The 27,005-nt window shown below is 46.3% G+C and overlaps 1 protein-coding gene across 1 annotated transcript in view; it reads right to left on the reverse strand.

The window, feature by feature from the left end:
- LOC126158891 (protein sister of odd and bowel-like) overlaps window positions 1-23,410 on the reverse strand; it is a 212,913-nt gene extending 189,503 nt beyond the window's left edge. Inside the window, exons 1-3 of the mRNA XM_049916474.1 lie at window positions 23,404-23,410; window positions 23,064-23,305; window positions 22,654-22,907 (exon numbers count right to left, since the gene is read on the reverse strand). Coding sequence (XP_049772431.1) covers window positions 22,654-22,907; window positions 23,064-23,305; window positions 23,404-23,410 — 503 coding nt within the window. The remainder of the gene's footprint in view (window positions 1-22,653; window positions 22,908-23,063; window positions 23,306-23,403) is intronic.
- Window positions 23,411-27,005: the final 3,595 nt, after the last annotated feature.

Below are 27,005 nucleotides of genomic sequence, written 5' to 3' on the forward strand. Positions count from 1 at the left end.
CGAGGCAGGATTCGAACCTGCGACCGTAGCAGTCCCGCGGTTCCGGACTGCAGCGCCAGAACCGCGAGACCACCGCGGCCGGCAGATGGAAGTCGGAAGGTGCGAGATCTGGGATGTAGGGTGGATGGGGGAGAACAGCACAATGAAGTTTTTTGAGCCCCTCTCAAGCGCGCAGACTTGTGTGAGGCCTTGCGTTGTCGCGGAGAATCAGAAGTTGGTTTGCATTTTCGTGGCGACGAACACGTTGCAGGAGTCACAGCTGTGTGCGGCCGGTCGGCACGCTGGAGATTGGACAAGTCTGTGCGACCTTGTTGCGATGATGACAGACGCCTTGCCCAACGACTCACCGTGCTTTTGTTCACTGCAAAGTCTCCGTAGACATTCTGTAAGCGCCTGTGGATATCTGAGATGCTCTGGTTGTCCGCCAAAGGAAACTCAATGACAGCTCTCTACTTGGAACGCACTTATGTTACAGACGCCAGTTTGAAGGTTACGCATAGTATAGCCAACAATGGGAATTTCATGGAACTATAAAAGAGCTAAGCCGGGAATATCCCACAACAAAGTTCGCATTTTTCAACCGAAACTGCCAAGAAAAAATGTGTTGCATTACTTATTGAACAAGCTCGTGTCCGATTGCTTTTCTGGAACCGGGGAAAATTCCTTTGTGGGAACCAACACGGTCACCGTAGCCACTGACCGCAAGAGAAGGCAGTACATAGCGGAGCACAAGCCGATCCCACTTTTATTGTATTGCCAAAAATTTCACCCCGTCATGTAACGAAGTCCATTATTTCGAACACATGCAGACTTCTAGCAAACAGCACGCAGTTCATCATTTCTATTGGAGACACTTTGTCAGAAGCGAAAGCAGCGTCCACCATATTTCAGTGTAAATGGATACGACCTGAGTATTCACAATATGTGCAGAGTTTTTCAAAGTACCGTACTTGCGTCATACGTTCAGTACTGATATGCCCCGTGGTGCGGAAAAACTTTTGTTAGGAACTAAATGATCACTGTGCTTACCAGAGACGATAGCCGTCCTTTTGTATTGGTTATGCCCCTGAGAGGAGACAGGGCGTAGGCACTCTACATCGTGTGTATGCCTTGCGCGTTGCCTGTAATCCAGTCTCCTGCCCCGTATGAAAGAGTAGGCCCAACAGAATTATAAAGTTCCTGATTCCCTAAAATAGCTTTCTCCGCTTAGAGACACTCGTTCTTAATGTTTTCTTGTTGAAAATCACCCTATTTACTGGGGCAGGTAGTAAGCAGCAGACCTGGATATCAGACTCTGCTACTTCCGTAGAGTATATGAAGCCGTATCGTAGAATGGCTAGGAGACCCCGAAGGCAGATTAGTGGAAAGGTATTTTCTATCCTTGGCGCCCGCAGGCACCTTTCCTTCGCGAAGAAATAGAGCTGTGTGTGGAAGTGTATTTGTTGGAACTAAGGATGACTGTAATGGTTTGTGAGTGTGTGTGTAGTGTAGTGCCCTGTTCTTGTTGGAGATGATGGGAGAGGAGAGACGGTGAAACGTGGTGAAAACACTCGAAGTGCACCAAGGGGGCCGCCAAGCTTAAGGCCCCATCAATAATGTCACATGCCCTTACTTCATGAGACACTGTGTAGAGATTTAGAATTTCACCCAGGTCATTAGCGCAAACTGGCCAGGGACTCTACGCCACCAGCCCCACGCCACCTCTGCCTTAAATGGAATGGGGAAATTGTCAATAGCACCCAGCGTATGTGGACAGAACCCATCCAAGAACTGACGCGCCCGACGGTGATCAACTTCGCCAATTTGATGTAAACCAGTGTATCCATCAGGCCATGGCGGTTTACTAATAGTTCTGTAACATCTCGTAGTCTCTGGGTCGCATTATACTAAAGGACACCTATCATCGCGGGAAGCGGACTATATTGTCTCTAACGACAGTTGTTCTCCATGACGTCGTTTATCATCCTAGACGTTTGATGCAGAAATTATGAAACACCCTGTATGAACGACCTGGCACATAGCGTCTGTTGCTTTCCAAGTCTGTACTCAGGGACGCAATTGTGTACAGGGGGACGGATCCGCAAATAAATTCTTATGTTTGGTTGATTCGGGGGAAGGGACCAAACAGTGAGGTCATCGGTCCCATGGGATTAGGGAAGGATGGGGAAGGAAGTCGGGCGTGCCCTTTCACAGGAACCATACCGGCATTTACCTGCAGTGATTTAGGGAAACTGCGGAAAACTTAAATCAGATGACGAGACGCGGGTCTGAACCGTCGTTCTCCCGAATGCGAGTCCAGTGCGCTAACCACTGCGCCACCTTGCTCGGTCTTGTTTTTGGAATGAGATACGAAGGAGATCCGCGTTGGTCCTAAGGTTTGCGGCCCACCCACCCGGTAAATTAATGCAGTGTGCGTAAACAGACGAAAAGTGCCGATGTAGTTTGATTCTACGATCGGCAATCAGTTACTGCAATCTGCCCAACCGCCAAGTATCTAGGATTTACGGTGGAACGATTGCATATTTTCACCCTCGTGTAAGATAAAATTCAGTCGAAAGAATCTAAAGGAGCGCATTCGCATAAGTAAGAACTCGCTTGAAAGTCCTCCTTCGGCCAGTTTTTGTTATTCGACATTCTGGGACCCATACCAAGTTGGATTTAAAGAATCCTTGCAAACTTCGTCACGGATTCGCTCCATTACCGCTAATGCGGAATTGCTCTACAAAGAATAGTGGAACACACCACAAGAAATGCGCCGTACTTGGTGGAGAGTTTCAAAAAGTGGCAGAAAAGTACTTCCTCCAACATACTCCTCGCGAAAGACTAAGACGGTAGAATAAGAGAAATTTTGTCTTTCACTGATGTATGTTGTCAATATTTCTTCTTGTGTATACCATCCGCGAATGGGATAGTAAGGGAGCAAAGTGAATATGTACTCTCCGCCATAGACCGGGCGACGATATACGGGGTAGAGATGTAGGTGAAACGCGAAACTACCGCCTTCAAAGTGTGACGGGGAAATAAAAAAATTTCTTCTATTGCCACAAACTAAAAATGGTTTCTGCCACGCTTTTTTCCGCTTTTATGGCGTCGCTAGTATCATCTCTGGACGTATAACAAACAAAATTTTGCCCACATATCATTGTTTATGTGTATGTCGTCCTGCTACCAACTGAAGGGATTTGGTTAGACAGACAGAAGATAGCACGAGTTATTGAAGACGATAAACCAGGGGAAAAGACACAGCGTCAAAGAGTCTAATGAATACACGCTTTCATGTCTCGGACTTCATTTCGTTAAACGTTGCTCAAAGATGTGCGGCTTGTGTCGTGACGATCAATTGTCTCGACTGTCAAGTGCGCATAAGATAATCCTTTTCATACCTGTATCTACACAAGTAGCAGATGGACAGCAATATGACATTATGGTACAAACAAAATCATCGACCTTTAACAGATTGAGACATATTTGGTCTAAATCTTAGCTTTCGTTGATCTAAATCTTAGCTTTCACCCGGGCTGCTTTATGTGTGTGAAGTACACTACAAGTGCTTGTGGTGCTTCGAATGGGAAATAAAATTTACTGAGTAACTGAATATTCGTTAAGATGTCAGAAGAAGGAGGACATCAATAGCTGAAGACCGTAATGGATTTAAATTCAGCAATAGTTGCAATATTTCCCAGACTTCGAGCTATTTCTATATAACTTTTTCAGTGTGCATTGGAATGCGCTACGGTATGAGAGGAATCTCCCACTTGCACCTGTTCCTTCACTACCTATCTGCACCGCTCCGTTTGAATTGGTTTTCTACTTCGTTGCTTTTTATACCTCTTTGTTTTTTTTCTTTTCCTTCCAGTACTGCGTCTGACCGCAAGGGTGTTGATTATTACTCCGGAGAGTTCACCCCCGCCCCTTGCTTTCCAGATAATCTGGAGAGCGTGCCAGCGGTGCGGGTTCCAGTACAATAATTTTGGAGGCGTGTTACCTTTGTTATAGCTGCTCATTTATAGTCTCTCATACCTCTAATTATAAGCTGCATGAAACAAAATTTTCTTTTGGTCAGAGCATGTTTTACAAAAGTGTCTGTCTCGGTTACATAGCACCTATAGTCATCGGTGTGACCGACATTCTTAATAGGTTGCTATTTATCTTCACATTTGTAGACAGTTTCGAATTTTTTCATGATCTTGAAAGTTGACCTTTCCCAAGTCCAAGCCTCAGTGTCACACGACACTATTATTAAGATGTAATGTAATTCAGTCACTTTGTTTCATCTTGAGATCGAGGTTAAAAACACAAAGGAAAGAGACGACGACATTCTATAGTGATATTATATTTACTTATGTAGGGATCTTAATTTGTGTCTACATTGCTCGTCATTGCAGGAAGTTATTGAATTAATGTAAGCATGCTCTCTAACACTCTTAATACAGTGCTGGACCACCTTTAGCCAATCAGAGAGCTGACTGCAGAGGATTGTTAAAGCAAGGAAGATGTCAGAAGTATACAGCCTGCAAAAAAACGAATAAAAGGTGAAACATCCAGAAGACACGGTCGGATGACAATGTAACTTCGCACACGTTCATACCATTGACAGGTACGTAAATGATTGTAGAATGGCAGTTCTCTATGATAAACACAAAGGCCACCAGAATGCCCTTGTGTTGTTCGTGTTTAGTGTTGTCAACAGGCCTGGCAGGACATACAGGGGACGTGAACAGCGCCAGAATTAGGATTGCTGTGTACATTCTGACCCACGATGATTAGTGTTTTAGGGCGCACTCATTCTGAGCCACAGTACAAATTTCCGCCAGTCTTCAGCGCTGCAGTCGCAACGCCGCAGTCGCTGGTGGAAAAATTCCAAAACTCAAGAGGTGGCGGATGGCGCGAAATTAAAAAACCCAGGATGACCTACCAGGAAAATTAAAAATATGCAATTTGGCGGCATGATGGTTGATGGTGGGAAATGTAAAAATTCAAGATGGCGTTGGTGGAAAATTTAAAAATGCAAGATAGCGGGAAACTAAAAGAAAAATTCTAGAACAAAATTTAATGATGGCAGCACTAGCCAAATTGTGCCTTGTAATATTATCCGTCCCCTTCCCTCGCTTCCCCGTCTCCACGAATCAGAACCTGGTACTTCACAGACAATTAAAATGAACAGCCCCAAAAACAATGTGGTACCAGAGCAATCGTCTTAGCCATACTCAGAAGTATCCAGATGCTCTGTTTTTTTTATTTTTCGGCTTATTCAAAAGTACTTAACCAAAAAATTACTAAAGGAGTGTAACATGTCGTACTTCCAAATCTAAAATTAATTTTCAGACAATTAAAATGAAAAAGCTAATCACAATCTAGCCTCAAAGCAGCCATTATGGTCATGGAAAAAAGTATCTAAACACTCTGAACTTCTTATTTTGTGCCAAGTTTTTTACTCAAAAATTACGTTAAAGGTCTAACTTGTAGCACTTCCACATCTAAAAACACTTAACAGCCTATTAAAGTGAAGCAGCCAGCCATAATGTACTTCAGACCCGTCATCTTGGTCGTGCTCAAAAGTATCCAAAGTATCCCAAAATCCCAAAGTATCCCAAAAAAATACGACAAGTAGCACATGTATATGTGAAAAATTCAATTTCTGTACCACAGACAGTGAAAGGCACAACGGAGCCTCAAACTGTTTTCCACATCTAAATTGTTTCGTGATGCTTAACAAGTGTCACAAAGCAGGTACGCAGGCATTAGCAAGACAAAACTCGCAGACTGAGCGTTTTACTTATTCTGACAAGTCTTGCCTTCTCGTCATCCAATACACTTGACTACCGGTTCAGTCTGGAACCGCGCGACCGCTACGGTCGCACGTTCGAATCCTGTCTCGGGCATGGATGTGTGTGATGTCCTTAGGTTAGTTAGGTTTAAGTAGTTTTAAGTTCTAGGGGACTGATGACCTCAGATGTTAAGTCCCATAGTGCTCAGAGCTATTTGAACCACTACCGGTTCAGTGTAGTACAACAGTGGATACTACGGCTGAACTAACTGACAGTTCAAGGTGCATTTGACGACGAAAATTACCAAAGTAAACGACGTTATTTCCACATCCAAATTCGTCAATAATTTGCCTCTAAAACCGACATTAAAGTCAGTCATACATTTTGGTAACCTCACGCTTGAGAATCAGCTTCATCTGGCCGTTCAAAATATATGTCATCTTCTGACGTCACACAGCACATATTACATGCCATCACGGTGGAACAACTTGCTGAACAGCAGTATATTTGAACATAGACTTCTCTGTCGTGCACTGGTGATGAAATCGTCTCAGGCTTCCATCTAGGTGGCTGCGTTGAAATTTCGCGACGTACAGATGTTACCCTCATCATCTTCTTCGACAGAAAATGAGGAGAGTGACGGTTACTGATACGTAGCAGCATTTCAACGCAGCCACCTATATGGAAGCCTGAGACGATTTCATCTGAACAGTACTAATTCATGTGGTTCTTCAGTTTCTCCCGGCGTATTTCTTGCTGGAACAGTCCGCGGGTGTACTGCCAGTCCATAGTGTCCGACGGGCACAATATTTCGGCGATTAGAGGTGTCGCCATCGTCAGGTGCGCTGACGAACTGAGCTCCTGACGGCGGGCGGCCGTCTTAAACCCCCTCCCCTCGCGAGGCGTTCTCTCCGTGGTCCGCGCCCGCGCGTCAGCGGTCGGTGACACGCTGGCGTCGGCCTCTGTGGTGGCGTCGGTGTAATTGCCTCGTCCGCCTTAGCCGCCCGTTCGTTTCCTTTGCTGAGTGTCTTTTTAATTAGACTCAATGTTGGTTCCCATGCCCTGCTGAGGTTGTAGCCGCAGTCTCGGCTGATGAGTCCATCCCTGGTACGAATTTCGATAGCCTCTCTAACGACGCTGTCCCAGTATTTATATGTCTGTGCCAAGACCTTGGTATGTTGGTAGTCCATTTCGTGATTTTCGGACAAGCAGTGCTCTGCGACCGCCGACTTGCTGGGGTACCCAAGTCGAGTGTGCCTCTGATGTTCTCGGCAACGATCTGCGATGGTGTGCACTGTCTGTTCAATATGTCTTCCCACATTGACACGGAATCTGGTATATGCCGGCCTTCCGCAAACTGAGATCGTTTTTGGCACTTCCCAATAACGCTCGCGTTTTATTTGGTGGACAAAAGACAGTTCCTACTCGGTGTTTCCTCAATATTCGTCCTATTTTTCCCCGATAGTGCGCCAGTATCCGGTATATAGGCAGTGGCTATCTCTTTATCCGTGACTTCTTCGGTCTACACATGCTTACTGTAGAGGTGGGGCGGAGAGCGCGTCTGATTTGTCATATCGAGTACCCGATCTTCCGGAATACAGTTTTGAGGTGTTCCAGCTCTTGGGGCAGACTCTCTGCGTCAGAGATGGTGCGCGCCCTGTGCACCAGTGTTTTTAGCACCCCATTCCTCTGCGCAGGGTGGTGGCAGCTTCCTGTATACCCCGTGGCCCAGGGTGCCATCCGCTCTTCTTTTGACCATGACGACCAGGAATGGTAATCTTACTTCTGCTTTGGACTCCATAGTGAATTTGATGTTCGGATGTATGGAGTTCAGGTGTGTAAGGAAGTCTAGGAGCTTGTCCCTTCCATGGGGCCAGATCACGAACTTGTCAACCACATAACGTAGTAAACAAGTAGGTTTCCATTTGGATGACGCCAAAGCTTTCTCCTCGAAGCCATATAGAAATTCGTGACCATAGGCGAGAGTGGGCTCCCCATTGCGACTCCTTCTGTTTCTTCATAGTATTCTCCATTAAAGAGAAAATACGTGGTCAGGACGTGCTTGAAAAGGTCGGTCGTCTTCTCGTCAAATTTCTGTGCAATAAGCTCAACTGACTCCCGAAGAGGCACCCTGGTGACTAATGAAACAACGTCAGAACTCACCAGGATATCTGTCTTTCAGCTTGAAGTTGTCGAGACGTTTTACGAAATACACAGAATTACGAACGTGATGAGGGCATTTACCCACATAAGGGCTTAGTACTTCTTGAAGGTATTTGGCCAGAAAATATGTAGGTGCCCTAATGTTGGTAAAAAGAAGCCCACCAAGAAGCCAACGTTTTATTTCCGATATATGTTATTATTGAAGGCGTAGCCGCAAGGCTTGTACTCCTGTCTTTCAGACTGGGCCAGCTGGTGTGGCCGAGCCGTTCTGGGCGCTTCAGTCTTTAACCGCGTGACCGCTACGGTCGCAGGTTCGAATCCTGCCTCGGGCATGGATGTGTGTGATGTCCTTAGGTTAGTTCTGTTTAAGTAGTTATAAGTTCTAGGGGGCTGATGACCTCAGGAGTTAAGTCCCATAGTGCTCAGAGCCATTTGAACCATTTTTTTTTTCAGACTGGGCAACCCAAGATGCCCCAACAACTTCTGCAGCGCGCATCAGGAGCTCAGTTCGTCAGCGCACCTGACGATGGCGACATGTCTGATCGCCGAAATATTGTGCCCGTTGGGCTCTATAGACCGGCAGTACACCCGTGGACTGTTCGAGTACTAATTCACATTCATATCTGTACGAAACAGGGTTGCAGCTCTTTCAAAGTCAGGCAAACATTATAGTGAATCTATACTACAGTGTAACTTCATGTTGCAGTGAAAGAGCTTTGCCATCTTCTACTGATAATGTCAAATATTACAATACAGCCGTTTTATGCACTGAAGCGCCAAAGAAACTGGTATAGGCATGCCTATTCAAATACACAGATATGCAAACAGGAAGAATACGGCGCTGGTCTGTATAGCACAACTAGTGCCTGGCGCAGTTTTTAGATAGGTTACTGCTGCTACAATGGCAGGGTATCAAGATTTAAGTGAGTTTCATCGTGATGTCATAGTCGGCACACGAGCGATGGGATACAGCATCTCCGAGGTGGTGATGAAGTAGGGATTTTCCCGTACTACCATTTCACGAGTGTACTGTGAATATCACGAATCCGGTAAAACAACAAATCTCCGACATCGCTGCGGTCGGAAAAAGACCCTGCAAGAACGGGACCAACGACGACTGAAAGGTATCGTTCAACGTGACAGAAGTGCAATCCTTCTCTGGAACCGCGCGACCGCTACAGTCGCAGGTTCGAATCCTGCCTCGGGCATGGGTGTGTGTGATGTCCTTAGGTTAGTTAGGTTTAAGTAGTTCTAAGTTCTAGTGGACTGATGACCTCAGAATTTAAGTCCCATAGTGCTCAGAGCCATTTGAACCATTTTTCAACCCTTCCGCAAATTGCTGCATATTTCAGTACTGGGCCATAAACAAGTGTCACTCTGTTAACCATTCAACGAAACATCAACGAGAAAACCCTTAATGATTGCACGATACAAAGCTTTACGCCTCGCCTGTGCCCGTCAACACCGAAACTGGACTGTTGATGACTGGACACATGTTGCCGTGGTCGAGCGGCACGGCGAAAGCCATTCATAAATGCAGTGAACCAGAAGACACGTATGCAGTTTGCGAGGGAATACGCCGCATACGATCAGGTTTGGGGGAATCGGGTGATATTTTGCGACGAATGTAAATTTACATTATTGCAAAGCGACGGAAAGGCAAACGTGTGGCGAAATACCAATGAAGACCTGAATCCCAGGAACCTCAAACCAACAGTAAAGTTTGGAGGTGGGTTGCATCATGGTGTGGGGATGCATGTCCGGCAATGGTGTGGGTGATTTAGTGTTCATTGATGACACGATGAACAAGGAAGCGTATTTGAATATACTGCGAGGACATCTGAAGCAGAGAGCACGACATCTAGGTATTGCGAACATATTTCATTTTTATCAGGCTAATGATCCCAAGCATACGCCGCATATTGTACAAATGTGGTTGCTTTTCAATTGCCCGAAAGTATTGCACCCCCTCACCAATCACTAGACCTTAACATTTGTGGGATAAAGAGAAACGGACCCTCCGCGCGGACAACATCTATACGAAGGAGACCTGCGCCAAGACTGGGGAAATATAGGCCCAGATTTCAGGAAAAAACTCGTGGAAAGTATGCCTAGTAGATTGGAGGAAGTATTGAAAATGAAAGATGGACCCACAAGGTATAGACATTTTCGTCGTACAACTTATGAACATTTATTGGATAGTGTCCGAATACTTTGGTAACAGCAGGGTGTGCAGGTGGTTTCATATTTGTTGTTAATTTTTCTGTTATTTATGTTTTGGAAACGTAATAATACAATAATTCTTTTGTAATTAATGTTGTTAGGCGTATATATTGCTAATAAATATGTTTGGGTTTCGTAGTCAGTGTTTCTCGAGTACTTATTGTGAAACTTTCCACTGTCCGAATACTTTTGGGACTGAGTGTATCTGTAACGTATGCACCTACTTCATGACTTTTTATGTGCATACTTATGACTCAGACGATTTTCTTTCAGATGAACAAACGAGTTCATGAGCGCTGCGTTATTTGAATGTAGCGCGCAGGCCGCGAAGACAACTTAAGCAACGTTACGCTTGCGTGGTGCGGCGTGTCCAGTGGTTCGACAGAGTTACCAATTAGCTTGTCGTCAGTCAATTGTTCGCTCGCGGACCGATCTAAAGAAACGGCTAATGCAGTCATGTCAAAACTGGCATATTTTTTGGGGTTCGTTGTTCAAATAAATGTGTTAGCGTTGGCCTTTAAGGAAATATGAAAAATATTCTGATGGCACAAAATAAGGCCATCCATTTTCTTGGGAAATTGCAATTTTACCATCACAAGTTTTACGTTCAATGTGTTTCGATCTTCCCACAATGCACAATGATGTGTACTTGACATAAGAAGTAAATTCAGTTAGCAAGTGATTAACTTCTCATGGTCGGGATTCACAATCATGTAAAATTTTTTAAAGGACGTCATATTCGCCATTGACTGTAGCAGCTATTTATTTCACAACTGCAGTACTGGCATTTGGGCCATTTTCAAGCGGTACCGCAAAAGCTGAAAGAATACGAAAATGAAGCACAGAGTGCATATACAGAACTGCACAAACGTTTTCGAAATCTGTAAAATTGGATGTTAATGGCTGGGTTGTCAGACAAACAGAAGTGATTGAAGGAATACTTTGAGAGAGTGAAATTCCAGCTTAAATATAATTTACCGGGCTCTGCAAAGATCACACAGAACTAACAGAACTGGTAATACCAGTAAATTGGTCAAGGTTCTTCGTCAACAGAGAAAGCATTAAGAGTATTGATTAGATGAACGCGTGGTGTCTGTTCTTTCAGTGCGGATGCATATTTGCGTCGGACCTCCTGTGGGAATCTCAACTTAGCGAGCGTGGAGGACATGCTGGCCACGGTGGCCGAGCGGTTCTAGGCGCTTCAGTCCGGAACAGCGCGACTGCTACGGTCGCAGGTTTGAATCCTGCCTCGGACATGGATATGTGCGATGTCCTTAGGTTAGTTAGGTTTAAGCAGTTCTACGTTCTAGGGGACTGATGACCTCAGCTGTTATGTCCCATAGTGCTCAGAGCCATATTTGTGGAGGACATGGACATGGACATGGACAGGGACTACGAACAGGTGGCTCTAGGTGGGAATGTGAGTCGGCCGAGAGGCGTGGCGAGATAGTCCGCGAAAGTGCGATAAACACTGTGTCTGGGTGGCACAGTGGTTACCGCAACTGCCTGTTAAGCAGGAGATCCCGGGTTCGAGTCTTAGTCCAGCACATATTTTCACTCGTCGCCACTGATGTCGCACACAGTCCTGACGCATCTGATACCAGTAGTCAATTTCCATTCCTTTCTGTCCCTCATCCTTAAAATTACATCATACTAATTACGTCCATCACATCTCACTGGTGTGGAAATGGAATTTCCAGTACGAGTAGCAACGAAAAGAAAAGTGAATATGCAAACGAACTTAAACCATGATTTACATTGTGCGTTGGCTGTGACCAAATCTAATATAAAACTATTGTAAGAGAGAAGCAGTAGCAATTCTCTTATTGAGTCATTATTTCTTGGTTCCTTCACACACACACACACACACACACACACTCACTCACTCACACTGTGGATACGCGGTGCCGAATGGCGCCACCACGTGCTGCACTCAGAATCGCTAGGCGTCGGGGCATGCAATAAGAGCGGCTGAATATGCTGCTGGGGGAATACTCTACCACGCGGTTTGTGCACGCTTCCAAAAAACATGAACTATTGCTACAGAAGTATATAAACGAACAAGTCGCCGACCGACCATATCCCAGACATGTTCGATGGGCGACATGTCAGGCGAACAGGCAGGCCAAGGAAACAGTGGTACCCTTCGTTCTTCGAAGGCGGCTTGCACATTCCTGGCCATATGCAGCTGGGTGTTGTCCTGCTGAAATATGACGTGTAGCCTGGCCTGCAGGAGAGGCAGTGTCTCGGGCTTTAAAACTCCCTGATGTTGTGGTAGTTGTTTAGATTTTCCTCAAGACGTAAGAGGCGAGATCGTGTGCTATAGGCAATGGCATCCCAAAACATAGCACTTGAAGTTTGTCCGGAATGCCACTCAACAAACAGTCCGCCCGATTGCTTTCATGACGGTAGCGTCAAACATATATGCAGCTATCACTGTAAGACAAGCTGAAGTGGGACTCATCCGACAACACTACAATTTGGCACTTTGCACGCCAGTTCAAATGGTTCAAATGGCTCTGAGCACTATGGGACTTAACTGCTGTGGTCATCAGTCCCCTAGAACTTAGAACTACTTAAACATAACTAATCTAAGGACATCACACACATCCATGCCCGAGGCAGGATTCGAACCTACGACAATAGCGGTCGCGCGGTTCCAGACTGTAGCGCCTAGAACCGATCGGCCACTCCGGCCGGCTGCACGCCAGTGTCGGCGTTCACGTGCCCATTGCAGTCTGCGTTATTGGTGGGTTCTGATCAGTGGAAGCCAACCCAGTGGCATGTGTGCAACCAGTCCAGCCAGCAGAAGACGTCGTTGAACCTTCGACGTAGAAATATCACACCTGTGCCTCAACGTGGCTACAGCAATGTAGACGAGGCTGTCCTGTCCCTTACGGTCAAGCGGACACGATGGGCCTCATCTCGCGCTGTGGTCACACTGTGTCGTCCAGTACCCTATCGGAGATGTGTACGATCCTCTTCCACATACGCCCCACTGTTGAAGCAGTGTGCCCTGTACGACCCACAATGTCACAGAATGACAGACCCGCTTCCGGAGGACAAATCATTCTGCACCTTTCAAACACACAATCACATACAGATATTCCACCGTGTGATGTCGGCAAGGCATAGTGGCACTTGGTTACACGTTTTGGTTTTGTATGACGGCTCCGCAACGACTAAGTGTTACATAACACTGACCTGTCGGTAATAGAAAAGAGGGCGCTGTTGGATCTACGTGGACGCCACCTGTCTGCTAAAATCACTTATTATGGTTCCGCTGCTCTACAAGTTCTCTTACAGTGACGTGTTGCGGACCAATACTTCTCAGTGTTTCATACACATTTATACCATGTGCAAATTCAAGTGACTGGTCGATGAGAGGATACGCAACAACAAAGGTCTAATGAATTTATGTCCGGAAATGCATGGTTTCCATGATAGAGACCATTTATTCAATCATACATTGATTTGCTACAGGGACTGCGCTCTATATACACACATAAAAAAAAGTTTTGCATCACTCCATTTCCCAGAATTCATGAGGATAGACGTTAACTGTGCATATTGTATCACAGACACAGTCCCTTTGACTGTTCAGAGATGTCACTAAACCTGCCCATGGATGTAAACAACCATGCATGAACAGCGCCTGCTAGACGGGCGGGATCCGACAGTCGATCAGTTCCAGTCATTCCAGAGGGAAGGAGGTACACGGCTCTTGCTGTCTGTAGTTCAACCATGCCTAGACTGTCAATACCGCGGTTCGATCGCGTCCGCATTGTTACTTCGTGCCAGGAAGGGCTCTCAACAAGGCGTCTCGGAGTGAGCCAAAGCGACGTTGTTCCGACATAGAGGAGATACAGAGAGACAAGAGCTGTCGATGAGATGCCCAGGGCTACTGCTGCAGTGGATGACCGCTACCTAGGGATTATTGCTCGGAGGACATCAACGCCACCATGTTGAATAATGCTTTTCGTGAAGCTACAGGATGTCGTGTTACGATTCAAACTGCGCGCAACAGGCTGCATGATGCGCAACTTTACTCCTGATGTCCATTGCGAGGTCCATCTTTGCAACGACGACACCGTGCAGCGCTGTACGGATGGGCCCAACAACGTGCCGAATGGACCGCTCAGGATTGGCATCACGTTCTCGTCACCGATGAGTGTCGCAAATACCTTCAATCAGACAACTGTCAGAGACATGTCTGGAGGCGAGCCGGTCAGGATGAATACCTTATACACACTGTCCAGCGATTGCAGCAAGGTGGAGGTTCCCTGATGTTTTCGGGGTGGCATTATGTGCGGCGGATGTACGCCGTTGGTGGTCATGGAAGGCGCTGTAACGGCTGTACGATACGTGATTACCATCCTCCGACCGATAGTCCAACCATATCGGCAGCACATTGGCGAGGCATTCGTCTTTATGGACGACAATTCGAGCCCCCATCGTGTACATCTTGTGAATGACTTCCTTCAGGATAACGACATCGCTCGACTAGAGTGGCCAGCATGTTTGCCAGACGTGAACCCTATCGAAGTTGCCTGGGGTAGATTGAAAAGGGCTGTTTACGGACGACGTGGCTCTCTAACCATTCTGAGGGATCCGCGCCGAATCGCTGTTGAGGAGTGGGACAGTCTGGACCAACAGTGCCGGAACTCTCGGAACCGAGGTGATGCAAAACTTTTTTTGATGTGTGTATATTGTTACAGAGGCTGTGGTCTAATGCGATCTGTACCATGCAGCAACAGTTACAGTATGTGCCGAAAATTGTTTCCATGTGCCTCACGCATGCGTGGACGCGCCGTAGCATGTTCTGCCTTACACGTTCACATCGGCCACGCTGCAGCCGAACAGTGTCAAAGGCAGCATGAATACGCTGCTCCATTGTCTCCACATCTGGATACTTTCGAGATGGCCCAGTACCAAAAAGCGCACGGGTTGAGACGTAACTGGACCTTCTCGTCCGACCCATCGACCAGGGAAGACACTATCGAGACGCGTCCGAACGTTAACAGCGAAGTGGGCTGGAGCATCATCAAGTAGCAGCCACATAACCCTTCGAGTCATCAATGGCAGTTCTTCCAACAGGGGAGGCAAAGTCACCCGCAAGAATCGCCGATAGTCCCGGCCTGTTAGGCGACGTGGAAGGAAGACCCCAAAAAAAGGTTGCCAATTATACGGGGCCACACATTCCGGCTGCACCGATTCTAATACTTCGCTGTCACCGTATCACCCTCTATGAGAAAACAGTGCATACTGTAATTGTGGCTGCACGGTACAGCGCGTATTAGACCACAGTCTCTGTAACAGAATACGACTGAATAAATAGTCTATAGCATGGAAACCATGCATTTCAGGACGTAAGTTCATTAGACCTTGTTTGTCCCGTATCAAAAAAATGGTTCAAGTGGCTCTGACCACTATGGGAATTAACTTCTGAGGGTATCAGTCCCCTAGAACTTAGAACTACTTAAACATAACTAATCTAAGGACATCACACACATCCATGCCCGAGGCAGGATTTGAACCTTGCGACCGTAACGGTCGCGCGGTTCCAGACTGAAGCGCCTAGAACCGCTCGGCCTCTCCGGCCAGCTGTCCCGTATCCTCCCTAGAGTTTATATATAGTGTAGACCAAACCAAAAATTTTGACTCGTAAAAAAATCCAGGAGTTAAGTGAATCTCTGATAAAATATTTTACAATCCTGTTTTTTTTATGACTCAGAGTTTTTGGTTGGGTATACACTTGATTTTTTTAGGTAGTTGGCGGGCATATTTACTGATCTCTGTCGTGGGTTATCGTATCAGAAAGGTTGGGAACCACTGTTCTATACGCGGGAAAACCTGACGGTCGCATAAGATAGTGTTTAGTGGTTCTTGTGATTTGCTGTCTTATATTCGTAGTATGTCTCGAGACTGAACGCCATAGCAATGTAAGAAACTTCACGACATGGTGCCTGAGACCAGAGGACGGACACAGTACCCACTCGTAAGCTCAGCGGGCGCCGCGTGCTCCTTTTTTGCTAGTTTCGGTCCAGTGAAGGATCCGCACTCCTTCCCACGGAGGCAGTAAACGTCAGAGCGCGCCGGGGCTATCTGTTGCGGATCCGTCCCCGAACCGAAATGAGTGTTATTACCGTACCGTACTGTTATACTGTGCTCTCCCATAGCGGCGCCCTCCTACCTGCCGTAACAGCCGTTCCCATTGTTAGGTGTGGGAGGACCGTAGTAGCCGCCCTATTATAACGGCAGCCTTAATTAAGTGGGTGGTCTGGCCAGGGTTTCCAGCGCCGATCTCTCCCGTCGCTTCCTGGAAGGACGAGCCAACCTGCGGTCTAGCTGATCTCCAGCGCAGTACTTGCTATGGCGAGGTATCACTTTGTGTTACCTTGACTTTTCAACAAATAACCGAAAATATGAAGTATATAAATAAGGCTCGTCACTAGTTCTGCACAGCTGTCTTCAGAATATGGATTACATTCATGTTAAATCATGTTTAGCGGTGTAACTAGATACTCATGGTTCATTTATATAAAAGCTCCGATGCATTTTTCCCACTATAGCAATAAGTTATGTCAACGACATTCCCATTATTTCATTTCAAACGAGAAGCTACGAATATATTTGTCCGTGAAGATTAGAATGCCGGCCGGATTGGCCGTGTGGTTCTAGGAGCTACAGTCTGGAGCCGAGCGACCGCTAAGGATGCAGGTTCGAATCCTGCCTCGGGCATGGATGTGTGTGATATCCTTAGGTTAGTTAGGTTTAATTAGTTCTACGTTCTAGGCGACTGATGACCTCAGAAGTTAATTCGCATAGTGCTCAGAGCCATTTTGAAGATTAGATACCCGTTCTTAGTCGTGATTCTATACCTAAGCTCGTTACTAGTTTCTGATACCTGCGGTCTGCGGTCTGAGTTCCCTCATATAACGTATAGTTTGAGGCAATGAGACAACTGCACCCAGAACGAATCAGGACACTGAACTATATATTTGGCAAGGGCGCACATACTACAGTTTGTGGGGGGAGGTGGAAAGACCTGGTGTATGGGATATTTTTAATATTTAGGGAGGCGAATGACGACTAGTAAGTAGGTGATTAAAGTGAGTTTTTGGTTTGGTTCCCTACCTCTGCCCTAGAGACAGGATGTACAGTATGTTTCGACGAGAAATTACATTGAGGAATTTATAAGATGTGTCGACTTGTGGCATTCCAATTGGTTTAAATGATAAGCGGTAACAGGACTGGCTTTCAATCACAAAAAATAATAATGGTTTACAGTAGATTGTGGGGTATCCATCGTGTAAGACCCCAAAAAACAGAAATAATGCCAAAGAAGAGTGTCTGTATCCATTATCCTGTGGTCATTTTCACCTTCTAAGGTTGCACTGAAAATTCGCCTCCTTCTTTGAACTGGCCACATTTCTACTTGAAGAGATAAAATGTCGGATCATTACTACCATCATCACAAAGCGACGGACACACCGCAGCGGACCAGAACTCTGGTCGATTGCTCCTTTTTTAGTTTCCGCGATTTCAGCAAACCACTTTTGTTAATACCAGGAATTTTGTTTTTGCTAAGACAACTAAGAACTGTCCCTTTACACATGACGCAGAACTTCAAACGAAATGATGCAAATAAACGACAATGCCCAGTCTCAGTTTTCAATCTAACGACCCCACTCATTAAGTAAATAACTCAAAATTAATTGATTATCCGTCTTCCGTCTGTCTTGACTTACTGTTTGGTCTGAGAATCGTTTCAGGCCAAAAAAGTGTCGTATACAGTTTAATGGTAACATCAAGGCACTGGAGAAATGTACAGCAACGTACAAGACAAATGATACAAAAATGCACAAGAAAAATAACTATGCGATTATAGTCTCCGAATGAGACATAGCGTGGCGCGTGAGAAGTAAGGTATACACCATTTTGTTAGGGCCAGTGGCTTAAATTCCTTTTCGTAAACTAATCTTGGATTTTATACGGTTTCCCTGAATAACTTATCAGGAATTCCAAAACATCCGTTTATCAAGTCTAAGCTCAATTTCTATCATCATTTGTAAATTATTGAACCTATACTAAGTCTAATGAGCTCAAGAAAAATTGTTCAAATTGCTCTGAGCACTATGGGACTTAACATGTGACGTCATCAGTCCCCTTGAACTTAGAACTACTTAAACCTAACTAACCTAAGGACATCACACACATCCACGCCCGCGGCAGGATTCGAACCTGCGACCGTAGCGGTCGCGCGGTTCCAGACTACTCCATGTCGGTTGATTGTTAACAAATAATTTTCGTTCACTTCCTTTCTTTCATTTAGTTGGAACTGAGTTTTGAAGCGGACACAAAAACTCGTCTTACGAGAACTTCGATGTCTGAAAAACGAGGATTATGCGCTTGTGGTTTTAAAATAAGAGTCTCTTGGTCATCAAATCATACAGTCTCTCTTAAATATAGTCTAAACATCCATATTTTGATTATGGTTCTTAGGATAACGGAACAGTACCCGAGTTGTTCTGATATGGAATAGATAGAATAATTCCAGCGAGCTGTAACACGGGGTGAGTAGGTGTTCCTAGTAAAAAATTTGTTAAAGGAACTGACGTAATGATACTACAGCTATACATGCAAAAGGAGTTGGTAGAAGCTATTGCTGGTAGAAACATTGCTCAAATTTAGACTCCCATTCGACTGGATTCTTAAGAGGAAGTATGTCACCTGAGCATTTGGAAACTTTAATGTACAGTTAGAAGATTTATTGTCTATGTATTTCTGCCTCCAGTTTGGCAGAATGTGTCTTCCAATAAGATGTAAACTAGAGCCACCGATATGCCTTTTACTTACCGTATAACTAGATTCGAGAGTTTAATTCCAATTTAAAATGTCACAAAGATTATTTATTGCGAAAAAATTTCAGAAAAAAGAAGACCATAAGTCAGATATTTCTGTACAGAAATTGTTCTTAAAATTCCATTTTTGGGCCAACTGAAATAAGAAACAATACTTTACTGTGGCTAAGCCAATTCTCCACACTACCTTTCTACCAGAAGTGACAGTCCAGCAAAGTATGCAGTAGAATGTAAGGTCCGAGAAATAGTGAAGGGGATATTAGCAGATGTATAGTCGTGAGGGCGAGTAGAGAATAATGCCACTGTAGCTCAGTCGGTAAGAGTGTTTCCCGCTAAAATCAAGAATCCAGATTTGTGTCCCGGTTCGGCACACAGTTTTAGTCTAGCACCTCTTCAGGAAAGACCGCCATTTCCAAACAGCGGCTAAACAATCTGTTTATTACATCCTTATGTAATGCGTAACTGAACACCAAATGTCACGAGAGGCCAATATAAAAGGAGGCGGGGAGTACTGTGTTGTCAGTGGACAAGCGGCAGCAGCAGCACAACGGATTGGTCAGGAAAGCTCAGTGACTTAGACCCTGAGCTACCCATTGAACGTCATCTGATTATGAGTCACAAATCCATCAGTGGCATTTCATCCGTACTATGGATGCCCAAGTCGGCTGTTTGTGATAAGACTGTGAAGCGGAAGCACGAAAGGACAACTAACCAAGACCAAAGCATACCTCATGTTCTAACGAAGAGAGATCGTTGAGAACTGCGGAAGGTGGTTGTAAAAATCTCGTGATATCCGCGGATGGAATCGCTCGTGAGTTTCGAAGTACTGCCAGCAGCCCAGCGAGCACGACTGTGAGCAAACACTTGAAAACAGTGGACTAAAATGGTCGAGCAGCTCTTCATAAACCACATATATCTGTAGTCAACCCTAAGTGACACATGAACTGATGTAAAGAGTGATGTCATTGGACCGCAGATGACTGCAGACCATTGTCAAACCTGTGGGAAGGTTCTGGTCTGGCGAATGGCAGAAGAACTTTATCTGCCATCACATATAGTGCCAGTAATGAAGTACAGAGGAGGTGCTGTTACGACGTGTGGGTGTTTCAGAGGTGAGAATGAGGTCACTGCGCTTAAGAAAATGCTAAATGTACAAGAAGATGAACAGATTTTACATGATAGTGTAATAGGTACAGTAGAGAAACAGTCTGAAGATGATGATTGCATCACCATGAAAATGCACCCTGTCGTAAAGCAGCGTCTGCGAGGCAATGGTTTGTGGGTAATGAAATTCCTGATGTAGATTAGCCTGCCCAGAATACCGACCGGATCCCAAATGAACATTTTGGGATGAGTTAGAAAGTCGATTTGGCTCCAGAGTCCGGAATCCAATATCATTATCTTCTGTATTTCCGGCTCTGCCATTCCTCGAGAGACAGTTTGACGCTTCATTGACAGTGTCCCAAGCAGAGATCAAGTCACCATAAAGGCGAACGGTGGACACACCCGATATTAATCTGCACTAACAGGTGTTCAGATACACGATGTGATCAAAAGTATCCGGACACCTGGCTGAAAATGACTTACAAGTTCGTGGCGTTCTCCATCGGTAATGCTGGAATTCTATGAGGTGTTTGCCCATCCTTAGCCTTGATGACAGCTTACACTCTCGCAGGCATACGTTCACTCAGGTGCTGGAAGGTTTCTTGGGGAATGGCAAAACATTCTTCACGGAGTGCTGCATGGAGGAGAGGTATCGATGTCGGTCAGTGAGGCCTGGCACGAAGTTGGCGTTCCAAAACATCCCAAAGGTGTTCTATAGGATTCAGGTCAGGACTCTGTGTAGACCAGTCCATTACAGAGATGTTATTGTCGTGTAACGACTCCGTCAGAGGCCGTGCATTATGAATAGGTGCTCGATCGTGTTGGAAGATGCAATCGTCAGTCCCGAATTGCCCTTCGACAGTGGGAAGAAAGAACGTCTAAAAAAATCAATGTAGGCCTGTGCTGTGATGTGCCACGCAAAACAACAAGGGGTTCAAGCCCCCTTCATGAAAAACACGATCACACCATAACACCACCGCCTCCAAATTTTACTGTTGGCACTACACAAGCTGGCAGATGTCGTTCACCGGGCATTCGCCATACCCACACCCTGCCATCGGATCGCCACGTTGTGTAACGTGATTCGTCACTCCACACAACGTTTTTTCACTGCTCAATCGTCCAATGTTTACGCTCCTTACACCAAGCGAGGCGTCGTTTGCCATTTACCGGCGTGATGTGTGGCTTATGAGCAGTCGCTCGACCATGAAATCCAAATTTTCTCACCTCCCACCTAACTGTCATAGTACTTGCAGTTGACCCTGACGCAGTTTGGAATTCCTGTGTAATGGTCTGGATAGATGTCTGCCTATTACACATTACGACCCTCCTCAACTGTCGCTGGTCTCTGTCAGTCAACAGACGGGGTCGGCCTGTACGCATTTGTGCTGTACGTGTCCCTTCACACTTCCGCTTCACTATGACAATGGAAACAGTGGACCTATGGATGTTTAGAAGTGTTTAAATCTCACGTATAGACGTATAACACAAGTGACACCCAATCACTTGACCACGTTCGAAGGCCATGACATCCGCGGAGCGCCCCATTCCGTTCTCTCACGATGACTAATGGCTACTGAGGTCTCTCATATGGAGTACTTGCCAGTACGTGGTAGCACAATGCACCTTATATGAAATAGAGGTGTTCGGATTTTTTTGATCACATAGAGTACTTTTAGTCAGACAGTGTTAATTTACACAATGCTCTGCTAACACCAACCAATCGGATCAGTAATAGCATCCACAGATTTGACATATAAAGACATAAGATTGTATAAAAATTGAGAGATCACGAACAGCAACCATGTGCGATGAGAGAATGCCTTTAGATGTCAAAGGATGTATATAGAAAGGAGCGATAAAGCCAGCTCTGACGTAGGGTTCAAATTTGGGCCATGTGAAAATCAAGCGAACGGAAGCTCCATGTAACAGAGACAAGGTTGCTACGCTAGCCTGGAGATGTGAAGATAGTAAGAGGCTCTTTTCAGGCAGCTAACACAGTGGAAAACCTTTCTGGATACTGGCACGGGCATGACTAAAACAGTACTAAGAAGTCCTGGACGCACAACAAATATACGGGTTAGCAACCTAGTGGAAGACCAGAAAACGAAGAGCCTGAATCCTAGAAGTACGAAAAAATTTAAGACTGGCGTAACCAGACTAACAAGATCAACCCCGAGAGACATGAGAAGTAAGGCATGGGAGAAGTAGTTTGATCATACAGAAAGCCTTTAATGATTGAATACTGGTGAGTCTTCCGGGCCGTCCAAAAAACTTTTTGGTTGTTCATGTTTCGTACAAAGATGCGCTGGACATTTTTAGAGGTGCTCCAGGCGACGCTGAATCGGCAAAGCTCTGTGTCTCCAGCAACGCCTTTGAAGATGTCCAGGCCACGACTCATCAGCAGCTAAGAACTAGACCCCAAACACATGACCCACATTCAGGTTTATCTACGTGATGAGTCAAATCGTAAGTCCAGCCGTTCGCCAGCGTATCCTGAGAATGGGAAAGAGTAGTTGGCAACCACTCACCTGTGGTCCCTGAGGTGGTCCTGCCTCCGGAACGCCTTGCCGCAGATGTCGCACGAGTAGGGCCGCTCGTCGGTGTGCGTGCGCTCGTGGATGAGAAGGTTGTACGACTTGGTGAAGTGCCGCGAGCAAAACTTGCAGATGAACTGCTTCTTGGGCCGGTGGTGCTGGTGCTGGTGCGCGTGGTGGCTGTGGGAGGTGCCAGATGCCAGGGAAGGCGACGGCGCCGGGACGGAGGCCGCCGGAGGTGGTGGCGGGGGTGGCTGTGGCGCCGAGGCAGCAGAGACCGCGGGGGCGGAGGTGGCAGCCGCGGTCGTGGCGGCGGCGGCGGCGACGGCGGGAGGTAGCTCGGGCGTCTCGGCGGCCGCGACCGCCGGGCTGTCCTCGGGGACGTGCGCCGGGGGCGGCAGCGGCGGGGGCAGCAGCGGCGGCAGCGCGCCCACCTGCTTCGTGTTGGAGGCGACGATCTGCGTGAGGCTCTGCAGCGCCAGGTAGGACTCGATGGCGTGCAGGTTGAGCGCCGCCGCAGCCGCTTGGTTGGGCGCGGCCGCCGCCTGCTGCAGAGCCGTCACCACGGCGCCCTGTCGTAAGCCACGGACTCTGTACCGGCCTCCGTCCCACTCCACACTGTTCTCCTCAAGCCACCTCAAAGCAACTGTTACAGATCAGCACCAATGTTATTTTCTTCCCTTTCGATTCCATTCACGGACAGTACACGGGAAGAAACACTCTCAGCAAATGAAAGTACGCTACTGGCCATTAAAATTGCTACACCAAGAACAAATGCAGGTGATAAACAGATATTCATTAAATATATGTGTTTGGATGGCGTGTACAGGTACAGCTCTCCATGCAGCTTCAACACGATACCACAGTGCATCAAGAGTAGTGACTGGCGTATTGTGACGAGGCAGTTACTCGGCCACCATTGACCAGACTTTTTCAATTAGTGAGAGATCTGGAGAATATGCTGGCCAGGGCAGCAGTCGAACATTTTCTGTATCCAGAAAGGCCTGAACAGGACCTGCAACATGCGGTCGTGCATTATCCTGCTGAAATATAGGGTATCGCAGGGATCGAATGAAGGGTAGAGCCACGGGTCGTAACACATCTGAAACGTAACGTCCACTGTTCAAAGTGCCGTTAATGCGAACAAGAGGTGGCCGAGACGTGTAACCAGTGGCACCCCATACCATCACGCCGGGTGATACGCCAGTATGGCGATGACGAATACACGCTTCCAATGTGCGTTCACCGCGATGTCGCCAAACACGGATGGGACCATAATGATGCTGTAAACAGTACCTGGATTCATCCGAAAAAATGACGTTTGGTCATTCGTGCACTCAGGTTCGTCGTTGAGTACACCATCGCAGGCACTCCTGTCTGTGATGCAGCGTCAAGGGTAACCGCAGCCATGGTCTCCGAGCTGATAGTCCATGCTGCTGCAAACGTTGTCGAACTGTTCGTGCAGATGGTTGTTGTCTTGCAAATGTCCCTATCTGTTGACTCAGGGATCGAGACGTGGCTGCACGATCCGTTATAGCCACGCGGATAAGATGGCTGTCATCTCGACTGCTAGTGATATGAGGCTGTTGGGATCCAGCACGGCGTTCCGTATTACCCTCCTGAATCCACCGATTCCATATTCTGCTAACAGTCATTGGATCTCGACCAACGCGACCAGCAATGTTGGGATACGATAAACCGCAATCGCGATTGGCTACAACGCGACCTTTATCAAAGTCGGAAACGTGATGGTACGCATTTCTCCTCCTTGCACGAAGCATCACAACAACGTTTCAGCAGGCAAAGCCGGTCAACTGCTGTTTGTGTATGAGAAATCGGTTGGAAACTTTCTTCATGTCAGCACGTTGTAGGTGTCACCACCGGCGCCAACCTTGTGTGAATGCTCTGAAAAGCAATTATTTGCATATCACAGCATCTTCTTCCTGTCGGGTAAATTTCGCGTCTGTAGCACGTCATCATCGTGGTGTAGCAATTTTAATCGCCAGTAGTGTATAGAAGCGACGAATGAAAGTATGCATCAAGGCGAGGATTCGAACCTGTCTCCTGCTGGCTAGGCAGATACGCTGACCACTCCGTGCGCTGACCACCGTGGCTTTACAGAATAGCACGTACTAACATAACACGCCACTCTCCTCTACCCACATTCCCATTCACGCCTCAACCCGCTTGGTATTCTTCCTAAACTCGTACAGCATTGCAGAGGCCCGTCGCTTCAGTCTGCATGTGTACATCATACATGTTTTAAGACTTGAAAAGATCTCTGGAACCATATAGTTACATTTGATCAAAGCACCTACGACTGGTTTCAGGTTTCGTCCGATGCTGAGGTGCTACTCCAATACAGAGCCAGGGTGGTGTAGTGGTTAGCGCATATGCCTGGTCACCGGGAGACCTGGGTTCAAATCTTGCCCTTGGTACAAATTTTCATTCGTTGCTTCAATCTGCATATATACAGAAGGACTTTCGGTACAATTCGAAAGGTGAAGGCCTCAAAGACGGCAAACCTCTTCGGCTCATACCTGACAAGTCGCTAGATTACAACCTAAAACAAAAGACTAAAATATTTTGCCTCAATACCCCCACCACGCACTCTCGTTTTTTGAGAAAATCACTCCGAAAGTTCATGAAGCGCAACCGACTCAAAATTTATTTGAGCGATAGGTAATTGAGAATTGGACATATTTCACCTTCAAATGTGGGACCCTCAAACGCGACGAAAGCAACTGTTACCAGTACCGTTTACCTGCGAATAACATAAACGCTAGTAAGCGAAAGCGCCCCTAGTGATACAACCAAGGCATCTCTCTAAGGAGCAGAGTACCTTTGTTCGATTCCCAAATGTATTCTGCAATTTTTTTTTCATTTCTACCTTTTTGTCTATTTTGTTAGGAGTAGGAGAGTTAAAAGCTAAAAAATTCAATACGGAGTAATAACAAGGTGGAAAATAAATTTCTCATACGATTTTGATTATTAAGGAATTAAAATTTTAATCCTGGTCGCCCTAAAATGGATCTTTCACTGACTCTGTGACGTGACCTCGAACAGGTTCTCCGCTCCTGTGCCAGATGCCTTGGTCTATTTCGTTAAATAGTGTTTACCTTGTGGGTACTTAAATGGCTCTCGTAATAAATTCATTCCTCGATTCCTAGGGAAATTCGCCGTTGCGGACCCCACTATTATGTGAAAACGCTCGTTTTGGTTATTTATCGATTTCGTCAATTTTGATTCGATTCCGCTTATTGAACTTTAGCCATCGTTTTCTCAAAACCTGGGAGGTACTGAGTCAAAATACCTTAGAGTCTTTCGTACTGGGTTGTATACAAGCGACTTGCAAAGTATGAGGTCAGTTGGGTGACCGTGTCTGAGGTCCGCCCCTAGTCAGTATCAATTCGTGTTTTCTAATGTAGGGTAGTCGTCATACGACGCATATTCGAAAACTGTTGACCGATACGGAGCGCATCGGACAAGATATAGGTCATCCATTTGAAGAAAAAATAATTTAACGTATTGCTAATAAATAGGAAGAATAACCCATTATTGTACGACTACACAATTAGAGTACAATTACTGGAAGCAGTCACATTCATTAAATATTTAGGAGTGAGCCTACGGAGCGATACAGTGAAACAACCACATTAACTAGTGGCAGGTACGGCAGATTCATTATAAGGCTCCTGAGGACGTGTAGTCCACCCACAAAAGAGGTACAGGGGTTGGACAAAAATATGGAAGCAGCAAAACAAATTATCATGCCTTTGGCATTCAAAACAGCTTCCAGTCGTCTCGCAACGGATAAATGCAGGTCCTGTATGGTTTTTAAGGGAGTCACACATACCACTGTTCCTGAAAACAGTGAGAAGTTCGCAAAGGCTCAGTAATATTGAAATCTAGTGATTGTGGTGGTCAGCGGCATGTAACAATCCAACCTCGCGCCCACGAAACCAGTCCTGGACGGCGCGAGCTGTGTGAGCAGGGCCCCTGTCCACCCTGTCATATAGAGGCAGGAAAAATCCCTAACCCTGCAGGGAATCGAAACCAGGACCCCGTGTACTGGAAGCGAGAACGGTACCGCAAGACCACGAGCTGCGGGCCTAGGAACACTGCAGCACCATAGCCAGGCGGTGTGGCCGAGTGGTTCTAGGCGCTTCAGTCTGGAACTGCGCGACTGCTACGGTCGCAGGTTCGAATCTTGCCTCGGGCATGGATGTGTGTGATGGCCTTACTTTGGTTGGGTTTAAGTAGTTCTAAGATGTTAAGTCCCACAGTGCTCAGAGCCATTTGAACCATTTTTGCCGCACAATTAAACAAACGTTGTACCATTGGAC

The sequence above is a fragment of the Schistocerca cancellata genome, chromosome 2 (genome assembly GCF_023864275.1).
Source record: "Schistocerca cancellata isolate TAMUIC-IGC-003103 chromosome 2, iqSchCanc2.1, whole genome shotgun sequence".
NCBI classification, from domain to species: Eukaryota; Metazoa; Arthropoda; class Insecta; order Orthoptera; family Acrididae; genus Schistocerca; species Schistocerca cancellata.